Source organism: Galeopterus variegatus, unplaced genomic scaffold (genome assembly GCF_000696425.1).
Source record: "Galeopterus variegatus unplaced genomic scaffold, G_variegatus-3.0.2 Scaffold481, whole genome shotgun sequence".
Taxonomy (NCBI): domain Eukaryota; kingdom Metazoa; phylum Chordata; class Mammalia; order Dermoptera; family Cynocephalidae; genus Galeopterus; species Galeopterus variegatus.
This window is the reverse complement of record NW_007726592.1, coordinates 300,427-324,284: the sequence shown is the minus strand read 5'-3', so window position 1 is coordinate 324,284 and position 23,858 is coordinate 300,427. Positions and strand designations below refer to the sequence as shown.

The window sequence follows — 23,858 nt, the reverse complement described above, 5'->3', positions numbered from 1 at the left end:
TAGTACTTGAAGTTGTGATGACAATATGTTAAGCCTAAGGTGCTTTTCAGCCTTTCAGTTGAAACAGTATTTTTTGAAATTGAATCTCACATGATGTGTGAGGCTTTGGGCTGGTTTTGTTCTATGTGTTGGGTTATATAGAGAAACTAAAAACACATGGATTATGGATTGACAAGGACAAAATACTTCTTAATAGTTGGTTGTGGGATTCTTAAGTGTGGCTTTTAATACTATTTTTAAGGTGAAACCTTCCTTTGCAATTATAATTGTAGTGATTTTGGATGAAGATGGTTCAAGGAAAAACAGCACAATACAAAATTCATATTTCTAGGAACATATAATGTATAAAATGGGAACTGACTGAATTTAATGGGAAAAGTAAGAAACATTTATTTAATAATATTTTATACCTGGGCTGACCCTGTGGCGCACTCGGGAGAGTGTGGCACTAGGAGCACAGCAGCGCTCCCGCCGTGGGTTCAGATCCTATATAGGGATGGCTGGTGTGCTTACTGGCTGAGCGCAGTGTGGCCGGTCACAAAAAAGACCAAAAATATATATATATTTTATACCTAATTGGTATTTATCATAACTGTGAAGTATATAGTTCAGTCATCTTACTTTGTGAATAATGTTGATACCTGTTTTGCTCACTGGATGCCTGACTTGTTTTTTTGTGTTTTAAAAAAATCTTAATTTTGAAGTGAACTATATTAAATAAAGAAATGTTTTAAAATATTCTTAAACTTAACAGAAACTTTGACTTAAGAGTTCTTCCTTTCCCTTTTTTATACTTGAAATGCAAGAGAAAGAGAAGAAAATATTGACAGGGAATAACATGACTTCTCTAACACCAAAGAATTTTCAAAATTACCAAGATCTTTGAATTTTTAATAATTTATTTCATAGCCTTACAAGTATCTCTCATGTTGGAGAAATGAAAATAGGTTTGTAAAATTTAAGTTTTTAAGAATGATGCATTTAGTTTATCTGGAATTAGATCTGGCTTGTCAGGAATTAGATGTTAGAACTTAAGATAGCTAGTTCATTACCCATAACTTAAATCTCCTACTGGTTGCAAGTAATTAAAAGTGTAAAGCTTACTTTAAAAAAAAAAAAAAAAAAGTATATGCCATTTGTCATGCCCCCCACCCCCCACCCCCTTTTTTGGGGGGCAACCAGTTTGCTTGCCCTGGCTCTGGAAACTGAATCATTAATTGCCAAAGAATAAGCAACTAAAATTCTTTCTGTCACTTCATTTGCTATAGTATTTTGGATTAGGTATAATGTTTTAATAACAGGAATGATGTTTTTTTAATAATGGAGGCAATACTTATAGTATGCTTCTGTCTTGTGAAATTTCTTGGATACTCATTTTGACTAGCAACTGCATGGTAGTAAGGATTGGGAAGGAAGGAACTGGATCCTAGTCACAGCCTTGTCACTGATTGTATCACCTAACAGAAAAATCATATAACCTCTTTGTGCCTCTGTTTTCTCATCTGTAAAATGAAAACTGAGCCTCTAAAATAAAATCTCATATTTATAAGCCCTGAAGGACATAGCCTCAGTTCCTTTAGAGGAAGCCTGAGATAACTGAACTGATGGCTGGTGTTGGTTCTGTCAAGAGTTGAATCATGGAGACTGATAATCTTAGGTCTGTTACTTAACATCTTGCATATTCAGCTTCCTTTCCTGTAAAATTAGGGTAATAATGCCTATGTCAGGATTGTTTTGAAATTTAAAATTGTGAATATGTATGTAAAGTGTTGAGCCTAATGCTTGTCAGTGTAGTTCTTATTCTCTTTTCATTATTTTCTTCTGTCAATTACCAGGCAGAATTTGCTGTACAGGTGCAGGAGAATATGTATTCGTAAGTTTTCTAGGGCACTTATATGTAGTATCTTGAAACCTTGTGGGCAGCTAGTTTGTATCATATTCCTTGTCATCTTTTCCAAATGCCAACTCTTATTGTTTCCCCACTCTTGCCCTAACTCTCATCTCAAAATTGATCAACTTTTCAGGTCCCCTGATCCTCCCACTGCTGACCTCCCTCCCATCATTCTCTATTCTAGTTTTTAGATATCTAGAAACTTTCTAGGCTTGCAGGTATCTTCCTTATTCTTACAAAATGATCTCTCTATATCATTGAATCTCTGTTTTCCCCAATCCCAACTAACACACACACACACACACACACACACACACACACACACACACACACACACACACACACCTGTACCCAGTCATTTTTTGGTCTCCTGTAGAAATGGCTCATTATTTCACATCACCTCTCTCAGATTCTTATGCCTCTTTTTTTCCTACCATCTAATCATGATAGATCACATCACTAGAACTGAGTTTAATAATTTGGTATTATGTGCATGTATATCTTGTTCCTAATTATTTTTTATTTTGTCAAAATAAAATATTGACATATATTAAATAAATGTGTACAATCATATTCATTGACTGCAAGATATTGCTGACTGTAAGAAATACATCCATTTTATGGAATAATTATCTATCAATTATAAGATACCAACAATTGTAAGTTGCATTTCTTATTTCAGAGATGTTAAAATACGAGGAAAAAAATGTAACAGGATTGATGAGATATACTGTGTATACAATAGATACTGTTTTCGGTGTTAGTAATTTTTCTGTTAAAATTTCCATGTGCTGTTACTTGCATTATAGAAACTTTTCAAATTTTCTTATTTTCACAGTTTCAGTGAACTGTATTTAAATCACTGTTTGCTTCATTGCAGGTATTGTGCAAGTACAAGGCATTTTTCTCTTTGTCTCGTTCTTTCCAAATGTTTAATGTCTTCATGATTACATAGCAAGACCTTCTCTGCTTCCAAATTCCCACCATGGCACAAAGATCAGCATCATTTGAATGCTTGAGGTGGAAAACATATTTTCTGTTTTCAGCAAGGGCGAGCTATGTTGAAAATTTCTCAGATGTTCTCTCCACACATAGAATTACGTATTAACTATACTCATACTAGCTTCATGCTAATATTCTCCGTGATGTAATAGAGCCCTCTGACCTAATACTGCATCATATTGTCAGTTCACCTTATATAATTTCTTTTTTGTCTTACACAGTTTTGAAGCTCAGATTTATTTTGTCTTAGCTTCTATTTTATCTCGAGGTCTAAAGGACAAAAACCCTTAATTCTTTTTTGGTTTATTATGCCTTTTACGTCTTCTCCCCCACCCCTGTTAGTTCACTTTCTTGTTACCTCTAGAGTAATTATTTACAATTGCAGCGCTGCCGCGCCTCCCAAGCGGCGCACTATCCAGTGCGCCACTGGGCCGGCCCTTAACATTTAGTTTCTAATGTAATAAAATATCAAGGAAGTATGGTTTGGCTAGTCATTACTCATAGAGATACTGAAACTTAATTAAACTGGTTGAAATGATTATCAATTTGCTTTATGTTTACTGCACAGTGGTTCTTACCTTTGGAGTTCATACATTTCAGGGAGGAGGTTCTGTGAGCTTCTCAACTTGCATGCAGATTTTGGCCGTTAATTTTTTTGTGGAGAAAGCTTTCTGCAGAATCTCAAAGAGGTTAAAAAGAAATCTATCAGATTCTGTAGCGTTCAAGGTCACCACTGTTTCTCTGTCTGGCCTTCCTTGTGAACTTGATTGTAAATCATAAGAATCTTAGAGTATTTTGAAGCTTAAAATAAAAAAAATATGCTTGGTCTTGAGTTCTTAGTCCTGGAAATGGAAGCCTTGTTCAAGTGGCATATTACAAGAGATAATAATACTACTCACAATGGAAGTAGTGAGTATAAAGGTGGTAGTATTTTCACAAAAAAAAGAAAACTGTGGATACACATATGTTGAAAAAATATAGCTTCTATTTTGAACTTGAGTAATTAATTTCATGGTTGTGATTTAAATTTTTTTCCTAAGGAGAAGAATATATTTTGATAATAATAAATGTTACTTGATATTTGTTTGTATATATGTGTGTATGTACAAGGAGTCTTCAAAAAGTTCATGGAAAGATTTGTATTATCTTTTAATTCTATTTTCCACAAACTTTTTGAAGTATCCTCATATGTGTGCGTGTATAGGAATTACTTTTAATGTTCATGTAAGTAATGAAAATACTTGATTTTTTCTTTTTTAAATTATAGTGCATGCAAGATATGGGAAATACTAAAGCAAGACTACTGTACGAAGCCAATCTTCCAGAGAACTTTCGAAGACCACAGACAGATCAGTATCCTTTAAAACTTGTTTATTGTGGGCTTAAAAAGAATTAACTCATTTTTACAGTTTATATTTTATCTGTTAGTTTTAGGAAGATGTAAACTTTTTTATACTACTATTCATTAAAACTAGAAATTGATTTTCACTGAGCTGTGCTCTGTATACCGTAGGTATTTAAAAAGGAATTTGGTAATACATGATATGCATAGTATTTGTATGTAATTACTACTAAGTATTTTTATACTACTATTCATTAAAACTAGAAATTGATTTTCACTGAGCTGTGCTCTGTATACCATAGGTATTTAAAAAGGAATTTGGTAATACATGATATGCATAGTATTTGTATGTAATTACTACTAAGTGCGAAATGTTATGACTGATTCTTTTTGATTGATCTCCATCTCTTGATTGAAGAGTATATGTTGTTTATTATTTTAGACTATTATTAGAGATTTGATTTGTGAACATCCTAAGTATTTTTAAAGTAACTTCTGTAAGGATATTCTTTGATCACCTTTATGTAGCAATTGTAGTTATGTGAAGCAGTTTGGCAATTATGCATTTACAAGGTAAATTACATATTTAGTTAGTGTAAATGTAAGTACTAAATAAATTATGCTAATATTTATACTGACATTCCATCTTTGACACAGGTTGCAAAACTGCTTGACAAATCTGCCTTTATGAATGGATATTTTCCCGTAGGAATTTTATTTTAGTCAGAATGTTTTCCATATTTGTTGAAGACAAAATTATTTGATTTTATAGGATTTCTAAAACTCATATTGAAGTTTGAGAAAGCATCTCAAAATTGTGCTGCTTTACAAATAAGATGATCTAATTAATTGTAGGTATTTAGATTCTATCTAAAGGTAACATTTGTAGTTTTGACAATAAAATGTAGTTTCTTAAAGATGTTTATGTATTACCCATTTGTACAGTAAAACAGTTTGTGTGGCCAGTGAAAAAACAGCGATCTTTTCTCACACAGGCCATTATATATTTATTTTCATATTTGGACAAAAACTCTTAAGTTATAATTGAAAAGTGAATAATTTGCATTTCGCCTTTTCTGTTCCTGTTTCCCCCATCCACTTCCCACAAATTATTAATTTGATATCCAAGGCTACTTTTGTTAAAGAAAGATCCTAGGGTAAGAGTGGGAGATACATTTCAGGTATAAAAAAATTATATGAGCAGAAGTATGAAGATGTAAGGAAACATGACATTTTAAGGTTTTGATGTGACAAGATTTAGGTTTTGTGGGGCAAGTGGCAGAAGAAGCTTGAGAGGTATTTTGGTCCAGACTGTGAAGGGTTTTCAGTATCATGTAGAGCAGTTTGGACCTGATTTCATTGGACCAAGAAATTGAAGTGTTTGAAAACCCATGAAGGATTTTGAAGCAGGAGAAACTTTAGAAACATTAACTCCTACCACAGGGAAGATTAGTTGGAGGTGGGAGGAGATCCTGGAGGCAGAGAGACCATATAGAATACTAGTACAGCCCCCAAATGAGCAGTGATGAAGATCTAAATTAGTAGTGGCATTGAGAATGGACAGGAAGGAGTTAGAAAGATTGGAAAGAAATTGGGGAAGCAGGAGCAGTTGAGCTAGGTTAAGATTGGCTTTGATTTTGAGGAAGGCACTGAGATGACCCCAGAGTTTCTAACTTGGGTGACTGTCAAGCTTATTCAGTAAGAGAAGGAATTTATTACCAGATGGAAATTTAAGGATTAGAAATGAAAGATAATAACCGTACTTCATTACTTTGGGCAGATTGAGGTACCTGTTAGACATATGCACAGAATTACCCATTTGGTAGCTAGTAACGTGAGTCTGGACCCTAGAAGAAAGCAGGAAATACAGATTGGAGAGCTACATAGCATGTAGGTGATTTAAGGTGTTGGATGATTATGTTTACTAGGGTGGTGGTCCTTTACTCGTTTTTGGGTTTTATTGAGAATCTTCAGAATGTTCTTTTCTTCTCCTCTAAAAAATGAAGCCTATGGCAGAACCTGAGCAATAGAACATGGTAGAAGGAAATACAGCCAAGCAAAGTCGTCCTAGTGGTTGTTATCAGCTGCATGCTGGTTGTATTAGTTTATTCTCCCGTTTTTGCTTTCCACCCACAAGCCTGAGCTGATATGTAAAACCCCACAAATTGAAGAAGTCCCCTTTTCTGGAAGTTTGTGCATATGTGGGGGGATTTGTGTTGGGTTTTTTTTTTTTTTTTTACTTGAATATTACAGGGTAAATTACTTGAGGTTCTTGAAAGTTTGGGTTTTATCCTTTATGTGGTATCCCATAGGTAAAAGTAGCTTCCAAGTTGTTTAATTCATCACACTGATTCCATGTTGTTTTCAAATAAGTCTGAAAGATATTCACAGAAGGACAATATGTAGCTTTTTGGTGTTAACAAAAAGAGGACCATAGGATCTGCTAAAAAGGAAAGAGGAGATTTTATTTTCCAGAAAAAACAATCTTCAGATTGGGGGAACGCAGCCATGGCATGACCAAAGATAAGCACTCATCAGAGGAAGGGAAGGAGGCTGATATTTATGCCTCCAGATATCAGGTTTACATTAATATTCAGTGAGCTTGAAGGAATGCTATGAATATTTGTAAAGGAGGCAATACTTGAGCAAGGTGAATGATCATATGTGTAATTGTAAGGCACGAAGGTGCTATTGAGCAATCTCCACAGGCTGGCTGAGGCTGGTGTGTATATGGTGCCTTCCAGGAGTGGAATGTCCATAGAGTTTGTTGTCTAATTGGAGTCACTGTGGGCCTTTGGAATGAGAAGAGAGATTGGTATCAGGCACTAGGTGTCCTGCAAAGGCCAGTAAGGAGATTTCTCAGCCAAGATTAGGCCTTTTTGCTGCCTTTGCTTAGTTACAGAAAAAAACTTCATAACAGTGATATACATATAGACTTGTAAATTGAGAAATGCATGTCTATCCCCTCCACCCCACTGTGCCCATTTGGTTCTTTTTAGCAATTTGGATGTCTCTTTTAGCCATACAGAGTCCAATCTGTCTGTCTTTTAGGGTATATTTTAACATTAGTATCCTCGTATATTGAATTCTTCTATGTACTATTTTGTTTAGGTTGGTAGGAATACTATTTCCTAAGTAATTACCACAAATTTTATGATGAACCTTAGAGAAGTTAAGGGTTAATGAGATAGTGTGTTATTAGTTCTGGCATTTTGGCTGATCTATTTTAAAGTATTTGGTTCTTGCTAGAAATTTAAGGAATGATGACATATTTATAGTGAATTGATTGGTGTCTGGTATTGGTAAATTCTCAACCTTTGACATAGTAAAGATTTGATACTGGAAACAACAGCTGCAGTAGTTTTACTACTTAGTAAGAGTTTGCCTCATCCTTTTTCTCAAAATAACCCAATGAGATAGAGCATAATATTTTTTTTCCACAGGGACGGATGGTCCAAGAGCTATTAAGAAACTTCCCAAAGCCTCCATACTTTTCCACCTAAATAAGGGCACTTGAATATTATTTAATGATGATAGTTTGAGTACATTTAGCATGTCCACATTTCAGTCTTGATGGCTTTTAAAATGGATAGGCTTATATTTTGGCATTCTTTGCAACTAGATCATAAGATCTAGATGAAAATTTCAACTTTTCAGTACCTGTTAAGATTCATGCTAGGCTTTCGGGTTATGTGTATGTTTGCTATTGTTAGCTCAAGCATGCTTATCTATCAAACTAAGTATTACTTCTTCCAAAGCATTTGCAAATTTTGGTCATATTTATATGAGATATTGCTCTTTCATTGTTCACAAAAAGATAATCTAATGGTTATTGGGGACTGTTTAAAGAGGGACTTTGTTTAAACATATTTGAGGTAGATGATTACTGATGTTAAGAGCATAAGATGATAACTCTTGGACCACAAGATCAACCCTCATGTAATGTAATAGTATAGCCTTTAAAAAAATTACCTTGTTATGATAACAACACTTTTATCATTTCTTCTTTTAATTATGAAACACTGTGATTTGTAGGGTTTATAAGGAATACTAGTAAGCAAACCAGTCTTCCTGCCTTCCTGGCTCCCTCCGTCCCTTTCTTCATTGCTTTTTGAAAAGCCTAACATTTCTGCACTTTATAGATTTAAATATAGTCTTCTTATCCCTAGAGGCAAGTGGAACTAAACTGAGTTAAACTCGTACAGTATGGGACCTCATTGCATTCTTAGCAAGATTTGTCACTTTTAAAAGCTTTACAATTTACAAAAGTTATTCAGAAACTGCTGTGAAAATGTAATTTCTCATGTGGGATGTGGTTAATTATAGGCTGCATGTGCTAGTGCATGACAAATGATAAAGCTTTACATTAAGCTTTTCATTATTAGAATACTTCATCTTATCTAAAAACTTTAATTACTTCAGTTCCATGAAATCTATTGTGCACCAAAGCTAATCAGCAGTTCGTCTCCTTTGAGCTTTTTAAAGTTTTATTGCTGTCACTGGTATGTGTCTGGAACTGGAAGATTTTGTTCTTTGGAAGTAGACATTATTTTAATTGTCTTTCAAATGGTATCTTTAAAGAAAGGGAAAAGTTATTGCTGTCACTGGTATGTGTCTGGAACTGGAAGATTTTGTTCTTTGGAAGTAGACATTACTTTAATTGTCTTTCAAATGGTATCTTTAAAGAAAGGGAAAAGAACTTAAAATACAAATACATGTTAAAAGATAAATCATGTATAATGTTAAAACTTTTCTGGGCATTTATAGTGCCAATTGCTAGTTTGGGGACAGGGAAAATTAGGGGTGCTGTACAGAATGCTTTGTAACTAAAGGGAGGGGAAGATTCTAGGATATTTTGATATTGTTTACTTACTAAATCCCAAATTAGCCACTTAAACGTGAATTGTTATTAATATCTTCCTTACCTGATTCCCTGCAAATATTATTGTTTTGTTTCTAATTTTTTTATTATATTATTGATCTACATGTCTCAAATGACATCTGGAGACTGGAAAATGAAGATAAATATTTTCTGATCTCCAGATTCATTGGTCTTTTTATTGTTGTCGTTTACTCATCTGTTTAAACTTGATGATATACAAGCCATCTTAGCCCTTAATATAGGAGTAACTGATTTCTGTCCCTACCATTGGCCTTATCTTTTAAAAGATTTCCCTATCAAAATACCTTTATTAATAATAAGAGCTAAAACTTAAATAGCACTATGTGCCATGCACTGTTCTTAGTTTTTACATACACTAATTTAATTCCTGTGAGTAATGGTGTTATCTTCATTTTAAAGTTGATGAAACTGAAGCACAAAATTATATAAAGTAAAAAATAACTTATTGAATGTTTGCTGTTTGTTAAAATACTAGGTTAAGTGTTCTGTGTATGAGAGTACTTCAAAAAGTTCATGGAAATATTTGTATTGTCTTTTAATTCTACTTTTCCATGAACTTTTTGAAGTACCCTTGTATATTATTCCCAAAACTTTTGACAAACTTGTGAAGTGTTACTATTTTTTTTTGCATATCTAGGTATGGGTTCAGTATAATAGATAATTTCAAAATCACAATAACTTCCAGTTAAATAGTAAGTGCCTAGTGGTTCCAGAAATGAGGCTGTACATTGGAGATCATCTTCTTTGGGAGTTAAGTATTAAAATCAGCATATAATGTAAAATTATGGTCAAAATTTTCTTTGAGAAACATTTAAGTTGTCTATAACAGTTTACAGATACAGAGTCCCTCTATAAATACATCTTGCTGTTCTTTGCCCTCTAGTATTGGAATTTTTTTTAATTAAATTTTTTTTAATTTAAAATTTTTATGTATTATTAGCATATTTATTCTTACAAATTGTGATACCTCTTTCTGCCCTTTGCCCGACTTATCACCTCCTAAATCCCCTTACTCCCTTCCCTAATCTCTAGTATGCTTTAGGTTTGTTCTCTCTTTCTGAAAGTTCAACATATTGTTGTGGTCTTTTCTTTCTTTCTTTCATTCCTTCCTTCTTGCCTTCCTTCCCTCCCTTCCTCCCTTCCTGCCTTCCTGTCTTCCTGCCTTCCTGCCTGCCTGCCTGCCAGTTATGAGTGAGAGCATGAAGTATTTCTCTTTCCTTGTCTAGCTTATATCACTTAACATAATTTTTTCCAGACTCATCCATGTCGTTGCATTGTCTAGCTTATATCACTTAACATAATTTTTTCCAGACTCATCCATGTCGTTGCAAATGGCAGAATTTCATTCTTTTTTATGGCTGAGTAGTATTCCATTGTGTATATATTCCACATTTTCTTTATCCAGTTGTCTGTTGATAGACCCTTAGGGTTGATTCCATATTTTGGCTATTGTAAATAGAGTTGCAATGAACATAGGAGTGCAGGTAACTCTTTGACATGATGATTTCCATTCCTTTGGATATATACCCGGTAGTGAGATTGCTGGGTCATATGGTAGCTCTATCTGTAGTTGTTTGAGAAACCTCCATACTGTTTTCTATAATGGCTGTGCTAATCTACAGTCCCAACAACAGTGTATGAGAGTTCTCCTTTCCCTGCATCCTCTCCAGCATTTGTTATTGTCGGTCTTTTTAATAATGGCCAGTCTAACTGGGGTGAGATGATATCTCAGTGTGGTTTTGATTTGCATTTCTCTGATGACTAGTGATGCTGAGCAATTTTGCATGACCTGTTGGCCATTTGTATGTCTTTCCTTTGAAAAGTGTCTGTTCATCTCCTTTGCCCATTTTTAAATTGGATTATTTGTTTTTTTACTGTATAATTGTTTGAGTTCTTTGTATATTTTGGATATTAATCCCTTGTCAGATTCAGATGTGTAGTTTGCACATATATTTTCTCATTCTGTAGGTTGTCTTTCCATAAGTGAAGTTTTATTGGAACCCAGTCATATCCATTCATTTATTAATTTTCTATGGCTGCTCTGGAGCTACAAAGGCAGAGTTGAGTAGTTGAACATAGACCAGCTGTCCTGTAAAGCTTAAAATATTTACTATCTGGCCCTTTAAGAAAAAATTTGCCAATCCCTGGAATAAATCATTGTTTCTTTAGGTGAACTAACGAAGAATTGGTTTGCATTTGGGACCTTGTACAAAATATATAAGGATAGTGTGAGACATTCTTGCTGCATTGGAGGCATGTTGGAACTGAGAGCAACCAAGAACATAGCATGTTTCCTAAATCACAGTTCATCCTTGAGTGACTCCCATGGAATTTAAAAAGTTCACTTTGTGGTATGCTTTGGTTGGTTTTTAAAAAGCAATGTTTTATGTTAATAATTAGGAAGGTCTTAGTAAGTTCTCTTTCCCTAATGCTTTATTTTTATATCCTTGAAAAAAAGAATGTATCAAACAGATCAACTTTGGCATTGTATAATTTTTAAAAAATTGTTTATTTCTTAGATAACTTCTGGAAGCATGTTTTATAAGCAAAAATCATACTCTCAACTGTATTTGAATTGTTTATATAAAATACTTAAGTATAGGGCCGGCCCGGTGGCGCACTGCTACAGTGCGCTGCTTGGGAGTGTGGCGGCGCTCCCGCCGAGGGTTCGGATCCCACATACAGACTGGCTGCTCACTGGCTGAGCGAGGTGCGTGTGCAGCACCGAGGGTTGCGATCCCGTTGCCGGTCCCAGTCCGGTACGGGCGCGACACTGAGGGTTGCGATCCGTTGCCGGTCACGAAAAAAGACAAAAAGGAAAAAAAAAATACTTAAGTATAAATTAAGATTACACTGGTACCTATTATTTCTGAAAATTCACAGTAACATATCATTTCACTAGATGTTAGTAGTGTTTTCAATTCCAGAATGTATACTTAAAATGTTTACCTTTTTCAAATTTAATATTTATAAAACTATCATAGTTTTCTATATTTTAATTTTACTATTTGTGGTTAAGTTATTTCATATACGTATTTCTAACATTAGTGAGTTATCTAATAGTAATTTTTTGGTCATAAACAGTGATCTTTTCTTTGTTATAAGCATTTCACAAATGAGAATAGTGGTATCTTTTTAAACTTTAATATGTAGTATACTTTAAACAGTATCCAAAAAACCTCTGGTTTTTCCCCTGTCTTTAAGAAGGAAAATACCAGTGTTATTCTCCTCTCAGATATTTAAACATAAAAATTATACTTTAAAAATTTAGATTTCCAATAAGTTTCTTTAGTTAAAATACCTATGTATACATTATATGTTATATAATATATATTTATAACAGTAAATATAAATGCTGTTTTATTTTATGTTGATGCAATTTTAAAAACAGTAAGTTATTTTATATCATTGGGGGTGAAAATGACATTAGTCTAAATAAATTTTCCCCCCTTTATTGTGGAGGTTAAAAAGTTGTCTCTATAATGAAAATTACTCAGCACTTCAAAATTTACTTTGTTCACAAGACCAGCTTTTTTGATTGTTTCATTTTTTTCTTGCTAGAAAAATATAATATTGAACTTGGATTTAGAGTCATGGGCACACTTAACATTTAGCTGTTTTACATGTGGGATAGGTTGAGTAAAATTACTTTATTGCATTTATGAAAATCTTGGTGTATTTGTGGTAATTTTTTGGTACTGAATTAGCTGCCAAAATGTTTACACATCTATATAAGCAGTCTTATGGCAGCTCTGGGGCCTTTCACTTAAAAGTGTTTCCAAGGCTACCTTGAAAATGAAGTAGCCCTTCAGATTTTGTATTCTTCTTTACATTCATTATCATTATCAGGGCTTAACCGGCTGATTCACAAATGAACTTGTGATGACCAGTAACATCATTCTGAAAAGTTAGATATCAGCTATTCCTGATTTCAAATCACAACTCTTTCTGTACTACAGGAATCCCAGAGAACTTTCTTAAGCTTTCTGTGGCCCAGGTTTAGTTGTGAAATGGCGTCTACCTAATAGGCTGTTAAGAGGAAAAATGGAGATAATCTATGTCCTTCAGATACTCAGGTTGTAGAAGACTTGTCTTTAAAAACAGCTTTCAATCATTCGTCTTACTTAATACATGGAATGTTTAGATTTCCTGTCCTACTTTGCCATCCTTGGCCCCCTTTGAGTGCTTTCATAATGCCTCAATTCTTTAATATCCACTGTATATGTTGTCAACCTTTTCTATTACCTGTAGCCTCAACTCTCAATTTAAAAGGTTCTTATTACCTTTTAATGAGGGGTTATTGACTGAAAGTAACTTTTCCTATGAACAGAAGGATTTCTTAACCTGGGAACTCACAGGAAAATTGTATTTCAGTTTAATTAGTTTCCTTTGTAATTCTGTTTAATTTTATGCAGTGAAAAGAATTATCCCAGAAGAGAGTCAGTCCATAGATATTACCTCAGTACCAAAGGGGTCATGACACTAAAAAGGTTAAGAACCCCTGATGAAAGAATTCCCACTTCAGTGGAATATGATAAATCAGTGATTGAGTGATAAGAGAAGTCACCTATGTCACGTAACTCTTAACACTCATTCTACTACAAGTGGCTCACTCTTTCAACAGATAAAAATAGTCCAGTCAACTTCCAAAAATTAAATAGTACTAACCCTAGTTTTAGCTTCTTGACTTCTCCATTCCTCAACTTTGCAAGAGAAAAATTGGCCACTATTCTTTTAATACACAGGTAATTCTATATGATACACTCAGAGACAGCACATATAGTGGAAAAGAACATAGGTATTGGAATCACACTTGTTTAATATTTCCAAGTTGCTGATTCTTCATCTATGATGTGAGAATAATAATATGCACATTACTGGGTTGTGGGAGGAATTAAAGGAAACAAAATATGTAGAATATATAGCACACAATGTCTGGTACGTTGTGGGTACTATGTGGATGTTATTTTCTTTACTTGTACTGAAAACCCAAATGAACCTGAATTGAATTTAGAGTTTGGTGGTGTAGGGATGGTAGTGGAGGAAGAATTAAAAATTGTGGTCAGAGGGCTGGCCGGTTAGCTCAGTTGGTTAGAGCATGGTGCTGATGACACCAAGGTCTAGGTTCGATCCCTGTACTGGCCAGCTGCCAAAAAATAAATAAAAATATTAAAAAAAAAAAAGAATTGTGGTCAGTTATTTTTATTTCTAGAATTGGATTGGTGGTTTTTGTTGAATGGGATAATTTCCTGAAAGACGTAGACTTTTTTTGGGAGAAAGAAAAGTAGGTTACAGAATTTAGTTGTGGAAATAGTGTGAGGGAAAGCATAGACTGGGGAGTAGAACAATTAAATTTAAAGTCTAGGTTTGTATAGAGGAGTGAATAAAAAGAAGTGTACATGTCGCTGAACTTACACTTTTCCTTAAGTTATCTGTTTTCAGAGCAGTGGAATTTTTCATCAGAGATAAATATGAGAAGAAGAAATACTACGATAAAAATGCTATAGCTATTACAAATGTAAGTAAAACCTTCATCTCTCACCAATTAATGTTTGTTGAATAATAGATTTCAAACTTTTAACATGCAATACAGTTCAATTTATTTATCGTAAAAATATACTGCTTGCAAATGTTTCTTGTATGAATATTAAAATTTTTGGCTACATGAAGTTGAGTGCTTGCAAAGTAAAACTCTTGATTCAGAAAGGAGGGTATTCTAAATAACAGTTTAATAACTGCTTACATGGCATTTAATTAAGTTAATTTTATGAAACTACAAAAAGATAAAGCCACTAATTGAAAAAGGAGGGAGAGGAAATTGTTTTGCTAGATTCTGGAAATGTATGAAAAAGAAAAAAGCTAAATCTATCTTCCCCTAAGGGCTTTCTTTGGTGGGTTTGCTGAGACATGAAGTTAGTAGCTCAGGTGTACATTAAACCATGGTATTTTAACTGTTTAATATCAAGAATTTTGGTACTCCTAATAGTTGAGACCTTAGTGTAGTCATCAAATATATCAACTGTTTCTTGTTAGTTTTTTGGGGTTTTTTTTTGGTTAAATTTTCCCACCCCAGTTAATTATATGAGGCTAATTGCCTTTATTGTTGAAATCGTTTTTTGGCCTTTGATTTCTAGATTAATAAGCCAGCTATAAACCAGTTAATCTTGTGGGGAAGTCATATGTGAAGCAATTTAGAGGCAGTAGTTCCATCTCATTTTGCATGTAAACTGATTTTCCTTTTTGGTCTATATGGAGAAGCAATATACTAAAAAGTTCAATCAAATCCTAGGAAAGTAAGGATATTTTAATACATTGCTTTGACAGTGAAAAATTTTGTTAAAAAAGTTTTTAAAGTATCATTAGTGTATATATTGGAGGAAAGATATCCCTGTGTGGAGAGTTTGAGCTGCATTTATATTAGATGTAAAAGAGGAAATTTGTTGAAAGATTGATAAAAGTTGATAGTGTTAAGAATGATATGTATAATTTCCATAAAATTAAGTCTGGTTTAAACATTGTGGTGAGAAAAAGGAACTAACTTTAAAGTGTAAGTAATATATTTTCATATGAAATGTTAATAAATCATTTTAGTATATTTTTAAAAACATACTGCTTTATATTAAACACTTCTAAAAATTGTAATTTTTTAAAAATTACATTTGTATTTATAGTATTTTTTTCTCTTTGGCAACAATTTGGAAATTATTTTTACGTAGTAATATAAAGAAGAACAGTTTTATCTTTGGATGATAGCTGTTATGGAGTGGAAGGTCCCCCCCCTCAGGTGTGTTAATTGTATGATTAGTGTATTAATTAGTCCCTTTGTGTTGCTGTAACAGAAATACTTGAGACTGGGTAATTTATAAAGAACAGAGGTTTATTTGGCTTACAATTCTGGGACAGCTACATCTGGCACAGGCTTCAGGCTGCTTCTACTCATGGTGGAAAGTGGCAGGCAGCCAGCAGGTACAAGTAGATCACATGGTGAGAGGAAGCAAGAGAGAGCAGAAAGAGAGGAGGTGCCAGGGTCTTTTAAGCAAACAGGTCTCGTGGGAACTAATTGAGGAAGATCTCACTCAGGACTCCCATCCCCCTGGGAGAGCATTAATCCATTCATGAGGGATCTGCCCCCATGACTCAGTCAGTTTCCAACACTGCCACATTGGGGATCAAATTTCCACATGAGTTCTGGGAGGACAATACATCCAAACTCCATCACTTAGTTAGGAGAATTTCTTCATTCAGGGCTTAGACATGTGGTGGAGTAAAATATTTAGGGATTAAGTGTCATCATATCTATAACTCATTTTCAAATGGTTCAGTGAAACCTGGAAGCTTTGTGTATATCTGTGTGTATGTCTGCAGAGAGAGAACAAACATGGCCTGATGTTAACATTCGATGAATATTAGTGATGTTTATAGAGGTATTCATTCTACATTAAAAAAATTTTTTTTCTGTACTCTTAAGTTTATATTACTAATGAAATGAAAATTCAGAAAAATTGCATGTAACTCAAGAGAAAATGCATTCTGCATATTCCTTTATAGGCAAAATAATAATTTAGAAAAACAAGTTTATATTGTAGCAAGTTTAAAGTATTTCTCCTTTCATGGTGATTAATGTGCAAATAACTAATATATTACTGAGAATTTATTACAAATTTGTTTAGTGTTTTGTCTTCAGTTATAGATTGAACATTCATTCAAATAATAGTTTTTTTTTTTTTGTTTGTTTTTTTTGTCTTTTTCCATGTCCGGCAACAGATCGCAACCCTCAGTGTTGCCCCCATACCGGACCGGGGACCGGCAACGGGATCGCAACCCTCGGTGTTGCTCCCGCGCCTCGCTCAGCCAGTGAGCGGGAACCAGTCTGTATGTGGGATCCGAACCCTCGGGCGGGAGCGCCGCCGCGCTTCCCAAGTGGCGCACTTATCCAGTGCGCCACCGGGCTGGCCCCTCAAATAATAGTTTTTGATCACTTATGCCCATAAAATGCTAAAACAAAGAGGACATGACCCTTGCTTTCAGAGAGATTTATCATAGTGTAGATAAAGACCAAGTTTTAAAAAATAACTTAATGTGAGGGTACTTCAAAAAGTTCATGGAAAGATTTATGTTATCTTTTAATTCTGTTTTTCCATGAATTTTTTGAAGTACAAAGTACCCTATATCTAAGGTATTCAAGGAATACTAGGGTACTTCAGGGGATATCTAAGGGGAGAGTAGTTTGCACACTAGTACTGTTTGCACTCTGATAAAATGTATGTCGTGAGTGGCTATTAAACTTCTATATTGAATGGCTTCAAAGTACTTTACCTTTGTAGTTTTTGTGTCTTATTTTTAGTTTGTCTGTCTGCTCTTGTTTCAGATATCTTTCTGTAGGGCTACCCGTATATGTTACTGCTTCTAATTTTTTTAAAATTTTAAACAAGAGGGTTGCAGTAGGGACCTAAGCTGACCCTATTTCTCTGTGTAAGGCAATAGTTTTTTAACCCCTTTTAAAAAACAAAAACCAAAACACATTTCTTGCCCTTCTGTAACATAAACAATTCAAAGTGCTGTAATGAAATACAAAGTAATAAACTATGACAAGACGATGGCAAAGAGTTTTGCCATTTTTCTATAATGTTGCCCTACTGCCTCTCAGGACATTTAATGTGTCCATGAGGTAAGCCTGACTGGAATCTATCATGTAGATGATGAGAGGGGTTAGGATGGAATTTCCCTCATTCCAAAGAATTTATATGTAATTGAGAAGAGCAGCTTCAGCAAACTGTTCATAAATATTGTGTCTGAAACGTGGTACTTTTGAGAAAGCAGGGAGAGTTATACATGCTTCTTTTATGGAAGGAATTTGTGGTATAGACCAGTTTTGAGGTCTCTGCAGCACTATAAGCATGAATTAAGGGAGGTGGCTAAAAGGGGAAGAGCAAAGTTCAGATAAAGGCAGAAACAGAGGAAAATATGTTTCAAGTAGAAATGTTTTTATATCAGAAAGAATTTTTACTGGTTTGTAGCCCCAAACAGAAAAAAGATATTTTGTTTCTTTTATATCTTCTAAAGTGACTATATAGTGCTGGATATGAGTTCATCCATGTTGACCCTGAATACTTCCCATCCCTCCCTCCTTCCTGAGATCTGTGCTAGCTTCTTATTTTGAAATAAGATATGGAATGACAGAGATTGACTGTTGAAGTCCCCTTGTATTGCTCCTTCTTTTATTTGTTCATTTAGTCATGCAAAAAGAAAACATTATTGAATATATACTATGTGCATGCCACTGAGATTAAAATGATATTATCTTTGTCCAAAAGTAGCTTAACTCAAACATTTTCAACATGTAATATACATGTATAATAAGCTATATTCTAACGTGTAATGTGGTAGCTGTTAAAGTAGAAGAATAAAACTGCTGTGGGAACACAGAATTTACCCTAGAAGAATTCTTAAAGGAGGTGTATTTGAGATTCTTCTTAACAGAAAAGTAAGATTTTGGTAAATAGGAGATGGGCTGATATGCAAGAAGGAAATGTTGATAATTCAGAAAACACATTTCAGGCCAAAGGGACACTTTCTCCCATGTGTGCCAAAGTGAGATGAGGAGGAAGGAGAATTCAGGTGTATTATTTGGTGTTTGGGCTTTGGTGAGTGGTCCATAAGTCTTTTCTGTCTAGCAAGTGTGAAAAGGGGCTATCGGGTGGGGAGATGAGGAGATAATATATTTATGAGGAGGTAAGTCTAGAAAGGCAAAGAGGACTTAAATGCTAGACTGCTGAGGATTTTGCACTTTTTTGAGTAAGGGAATGGTTATTGTATTAATTTTCTTTGCCGTTATACAAATTACCAGAAATGTACTGGCGTAAAATAACACAGGTTTACTATCTTACCGTTTCTGTATGTCAAGAGTCTGGGCATGGGTTAGCTGGGTTCTCTGCTGAGGATCTTACTAGGCTGAAATCAAAGAACTGGCCAGGGCTGCTATCTTATCTGACGCCCGGGTCTTCTTCCAACCTCACAATTATTGTCAGAATTCATTTCCTTGTGGCTATATGACTGAGGTCCTGTGTTCTTGCTGATGTCAGATACTCTCTATTTCTGGGGGCCACCTTCAGGTCCTTGCCAGATAACCCCATATTCTTACAACATGACAGCTTACTTCTTCGAGGCCTCTAGGAGAATTTCAAATTTATTTCAAGAAGGGCCCATCCCCTTTTAAGGGCCCTCATTAGGCCAGGCCTGTCCAGGATAATCTCCCTTTTGATTAATTTATCTTCAGCTGATTTGGGATCTTAACTACTAATGCATAATTCCTTCACCTTTGTCATATAACATCCAATCAAGGGAGGGAAATCCATTATACTCACAGTCCTGCCCACAATCAAGGGAGGGCATTATACAGGTTTATACACCAGGGAGGGGGAATTTTGGTGGCTGTCTTAGGATTCTGCCTACCATAGTAATGTAGAATGAGTCTGCCCTCCCTGGCCGTTCCTTAATTCAGTGAGTGATAAGGGGAATTTAAACACTTTGATTGCAGAAATCTGTCCTGTTTTCACGCCCTCCGCCTTAACCAATAGTGAATCACAACTGGAAGCACAGTGATGAAGTGAGTTAACTAGGAGGTCTGGCAGGTCTTAAATAGATAAAGCTGAATTTCCACATTATTTGCTCTTTTCCTCCAGCAGCTTTTCTCTTTCTCTCTCCCTCGTCCTCCTACTCCCCCTCCCTCCCCTTCTCTGTCTTTAGGTGGGTGAGTTAGGATTAGAGTAAATGAGCATAGTTTCTGGTTCATTTTCTTCATTACTTCATTGCAATTTCCGTTTTCTCTTCTGTAGAATAGGGATGATCATAGTGTCTACATTTCATAATATTGTTGCAAGAATTAAATAAGGCATGCTGTATTTTTATTAGCGTGTCTAGCAGGTAACTGCTCAATTAATATAAGCTATTGTGATAATTACATTGGTGAAGAAGGAGGCAGGTGGTGGCTGCAAATGACTATTAGCAGGTAGATAATTAAGAAAAATGAATAGTTGTACTTAACTATAAGACTTTATGTAGGTCATTGGCAAAATTTTTGCTTAAGTTCTGTTTGATTACTCCTTCCACATTTTAGTCATACCTTTAATTATGGGCTGTAAGGTGACATGATGTGGCAATTAAGGGACTTAACTTTTTGAAAGTTTTCCAGAATTCTACGTTTTCTAGAATTTCTCACTGACTTTTGTATCTAAGACATGCCATGAAATGTAAATGACATTGGAAATCACATATTTAAAATTATTTCTAGACTTCTGGAAAACTTGAGCTTCATGATATATGGAAAGCTCATGAGACAGCTATTTGAGAACTGCTGTGATAAAATCTCCACTTCCAAATATATCCAAGAATTCCCAGAATAAGTTTGAAGCAGCCCATTACTAAAATCTATAAGGTATTTTTCAGTGGTCATATCTTTTTCAGTGTTTTGGACCACCAGATCTTGTTATAGCATTATTCTGTTTAAAAGGTGGTAGTAACAAAAATTTCAAAAAAATTCATTAAGAAAACAATGTAAACTTTGAAAAGATAGTTGAACATTTTGCCTTATGGCCTTCAAATGATCATATCTGATATTTTAATAATATTTCATACTACCTTTTCGAAGTGTATTTGCTTATCTTGTCCTTGTAGATGGGAGTTGGAAACTGGTTTTGCCTGATTAGTTTTTCTTTTGCAGGAGGTAAGTTTATACATTTATATTGTTCTGGCATTTTCTTCACATACGGTTTACTTTGATGGTAGCTTAGAGGAGAACTTCAGAACTTAAGAATAATTGAAGGAAGGACTGTTAGCTCACTTATTCCTGAAGGCTGTCTTCACTGGATTCCCACTGTGTATTCTGTCTTGGGTGGGCATGGTCAGGAGATGGGTAGGGAATAGGGGGACATTTAAACATGACTGCTGAATTTACCGATACCACCAATTCTCAGCAAAAACTTCTAAGGTGATAGTCTTGTGCTCTATATGTATAAAAGTACTAGAATCCAGTGTAATGGAAATTAACATCTAGTTACAAAGTAAATTCCAAATTTGAAAAGAAACGTAGATAACTATATGGGATTTCAGAAAAGTGTGTTAGCAATGAGCTATATTGCTAATGAGCTGTAAAGGATAATGATAACTACTGAGATCAAGCCTCCTTGTGGTTCTTCCTCTGAGATGCTCTCTTCTTCCTCTTTCCTTTTGCTATAACATTAAAAAATATACACTAAGACTTGTTGAATATCAGGTGGTAAAGATGATGAACAAAATAGAAGCAATGTCTACCTCAGAAAACTTCATTTGAACAAAGAATACTGATGAGTAATTAGATCTTTACAAGACAGCATATGTTAACTTCTATAATAAGGAAATATTGTAGAAGGTCCTTTGGGACCTAAAGGTGCTACTTAATCCAGTCTGGAGGGATCAAGGCATACTTTGAAAACTTCCTAGAGAAGTGACAACTTAAAGGGTACGTAGGTACTAGTAAAATTGTGGGTATTTTACAGAAGGAACAGCAAGAGCAAAGGCCCTTAAAGTCAGGAGAAGCAAACTTGAGAACTGAAACCAGAAGGAGTTGTGTGTGTCTAGACAGCAGATTGTAGCCAAGGCAGGGAAGGGTAGGGAGGTAAGGTAGATGTTACTGTGGCATAGTTAAGGAGTTTGGACTCTGTTTTTATTAACGTGTATGAACTATTGAAGGCTTAAGCAGGGATATGTGGTGATCAGATTTGCAGTTGAGAATGACATAATATGGAGAACTGATTTGGGGAAGAGCAAGACTTGAGGCAATGAGACTAGTTAAGAGGACTAGTCCAGGAGATGGGTAGCGGTTATTTCTTACTAGGGTAGTTACTGGAGGTGGTGAGAAATGGATGATTTTGAGAGATTTAGAAAGAAGACTCAAGGGTGCCTTGTTTTTCTCGCCTCTCTGTTTTCTTTTCTCCTTCCCCCTGCCTTTTTTTTTCTTCCCTTATCTTCTGCTTCTATGTTCTGTAGTGTCTCTTGCTTCCGTTGGTCAATATGTTGACCTCTATTTCTTTATTCCTTGCTTGTATAATGTATTTTACCCTGCTTATTGACTTTTTAAAAATTAACTTTATTGAGATATAACTTAATATATAGTAAAAGGCAGACATTTTAAGGTACAGTTCAATGAGTTTTGATAAATACATACTGCTGTGTAACCACCAGCACTACAATCAAGATATGGAGCCTTTCTGTCACTCCAAAGGTTTCTTGATGTCCCTTGCTAATCAGCTCCCACTCATGGTCCAGGTTACCACTGATTTGCTTTTTATAACTAGGTTATATTTTCTAGAGTTTCATATGTGTGGTGTCATACACTATGTACTCTTTTGTATCTGACTTCTTTCTTTCAGCGTGTTTCTGAAATTCATTCCTATTTTTGTGTGTACTATTAGTTCATTTTTTTTTTATTGGCAAGTAGTATTGCATTGTATGGGTATATAACAGTTTGTTTATCCATTCACCTGTTGATCTGCCCATTGACTTTTCAGATGTCTTTCCTACTGAACAAGTTTCTGTTTTCTTTCCTAGCCTGGTACATGGTATTAAACCTTCCTTTCTTTTTTTTGCATTAAAGTGTTTGTTAAATTACTGATATTTATTGAATAGAATTTTATATTCCTGCTTCTGAGTTTTAAAAATGGCCAAATCAGTTTGTCATCTTCTCAAAAGAACAAGCACTTTTGCGAAGAATTATCTCTAGTTTCTAAGGATTAGTAACCCTTGACATACTAAATGCCCCTATTCCTTTTTATTTTAATATTCCTTTTATATTTTTCTGTTCTGCATTTACATGATTTTGGGGAAAGAGGTCTTTGTGATACAGGTTATCATCTTCTTAAGTGATTTTATGGTTTTTGAAACTCTTGTTTTCTACATAAAGTGATAATTAAAGATATCTAGCAAGTAAATATCCTGAAAAACAAACCAGCTTTAAGCCAGGCTTTAAGGCACAGTTTTGATTTCTTTAAAATGGAATACCTACATTTCCTTGGATTGTTTGTTTTATTCTATGTGTAATTTGCATTAGTTAGTTTTTAAATGGCTAATTTACAGAATTATAACAGAGCCAACAGTGTGCAAGAAAGAAAAAAAACTCTTAAGTTTATAGTCTGGGGTTGTGATTCAAAAATTACTGCCGTAACTAATTTAACAAGCAGATTGAAGGACTTGTCATCTTGCGGTGTTATTTTGACATTACATAATGACCTATCTGTAATAATAGCATCTTTTATTTTTAAAAATTCCTCATAGGGCAATGTAGAGATGTCAGTTTTATAGCTCCAAAGATCTGCTATGCATTTTGTAAATGTATTTCAGTTATATTTTGGCAGTAAAGAGAGCAAGAAGATAATGCTTCCATTAAAGTGATCAACTACGCATGTAGAAATTGGGTCGGAAGATGTGTGAAAAAGCTTTTAGATAAAACCCATTTTTGTGTATAGATTGCCTCTGCTGCATATATAACTGTCTCATAATGCTTTGTGTAATTCAGCAAGTACAGTACTGGAAATGGTGTTTGCATGCTGATCTTAAAGAAGGAAGTGTATAAATTGCTTTTTAATAAGTGTGTCTGCTGCGCAGCTATTATATTACATTAATCTACTCCTTTTCTCCCAGCCTTTCTCATGTTTTCTTAAACAGATGATTAAATTTTTAATTAACTT

General features: G+C 34.6%; 1 protein-coding gene and 1 non-coding gene across 2 annotated transcripts in view; both read left to right on the top strand.

The window, feature by feature from the left end:
- Positions 1-23,858, top strand: part of SMAP1 (small ArfGAP 1) — a 157,352-nt gene that overhangs the window by 68,281 nt on the left and 65,213 nt on the right. Inside the window, exons 3-4 of the mRNA XM_008569232.1 lie at positions 4,161-4,246; positions 14,581-14,656. Of these exons, the coding sequence (XP_008567454.1) occupies positions 4,161-4,246; positions 14,581-14,656 (162 nt within the window). The remainder of the gene's footprint in view (positions 1-4,160; positions 4,247-14,580; positions 14,657-23,858) is intronic.
- TRNAI-GAU lies at positions 14,211-14,283 on the top strand. Its single transcript has one exon. It is a non-coding gene; the product is annotated as a tRNA-Ile (tRNA).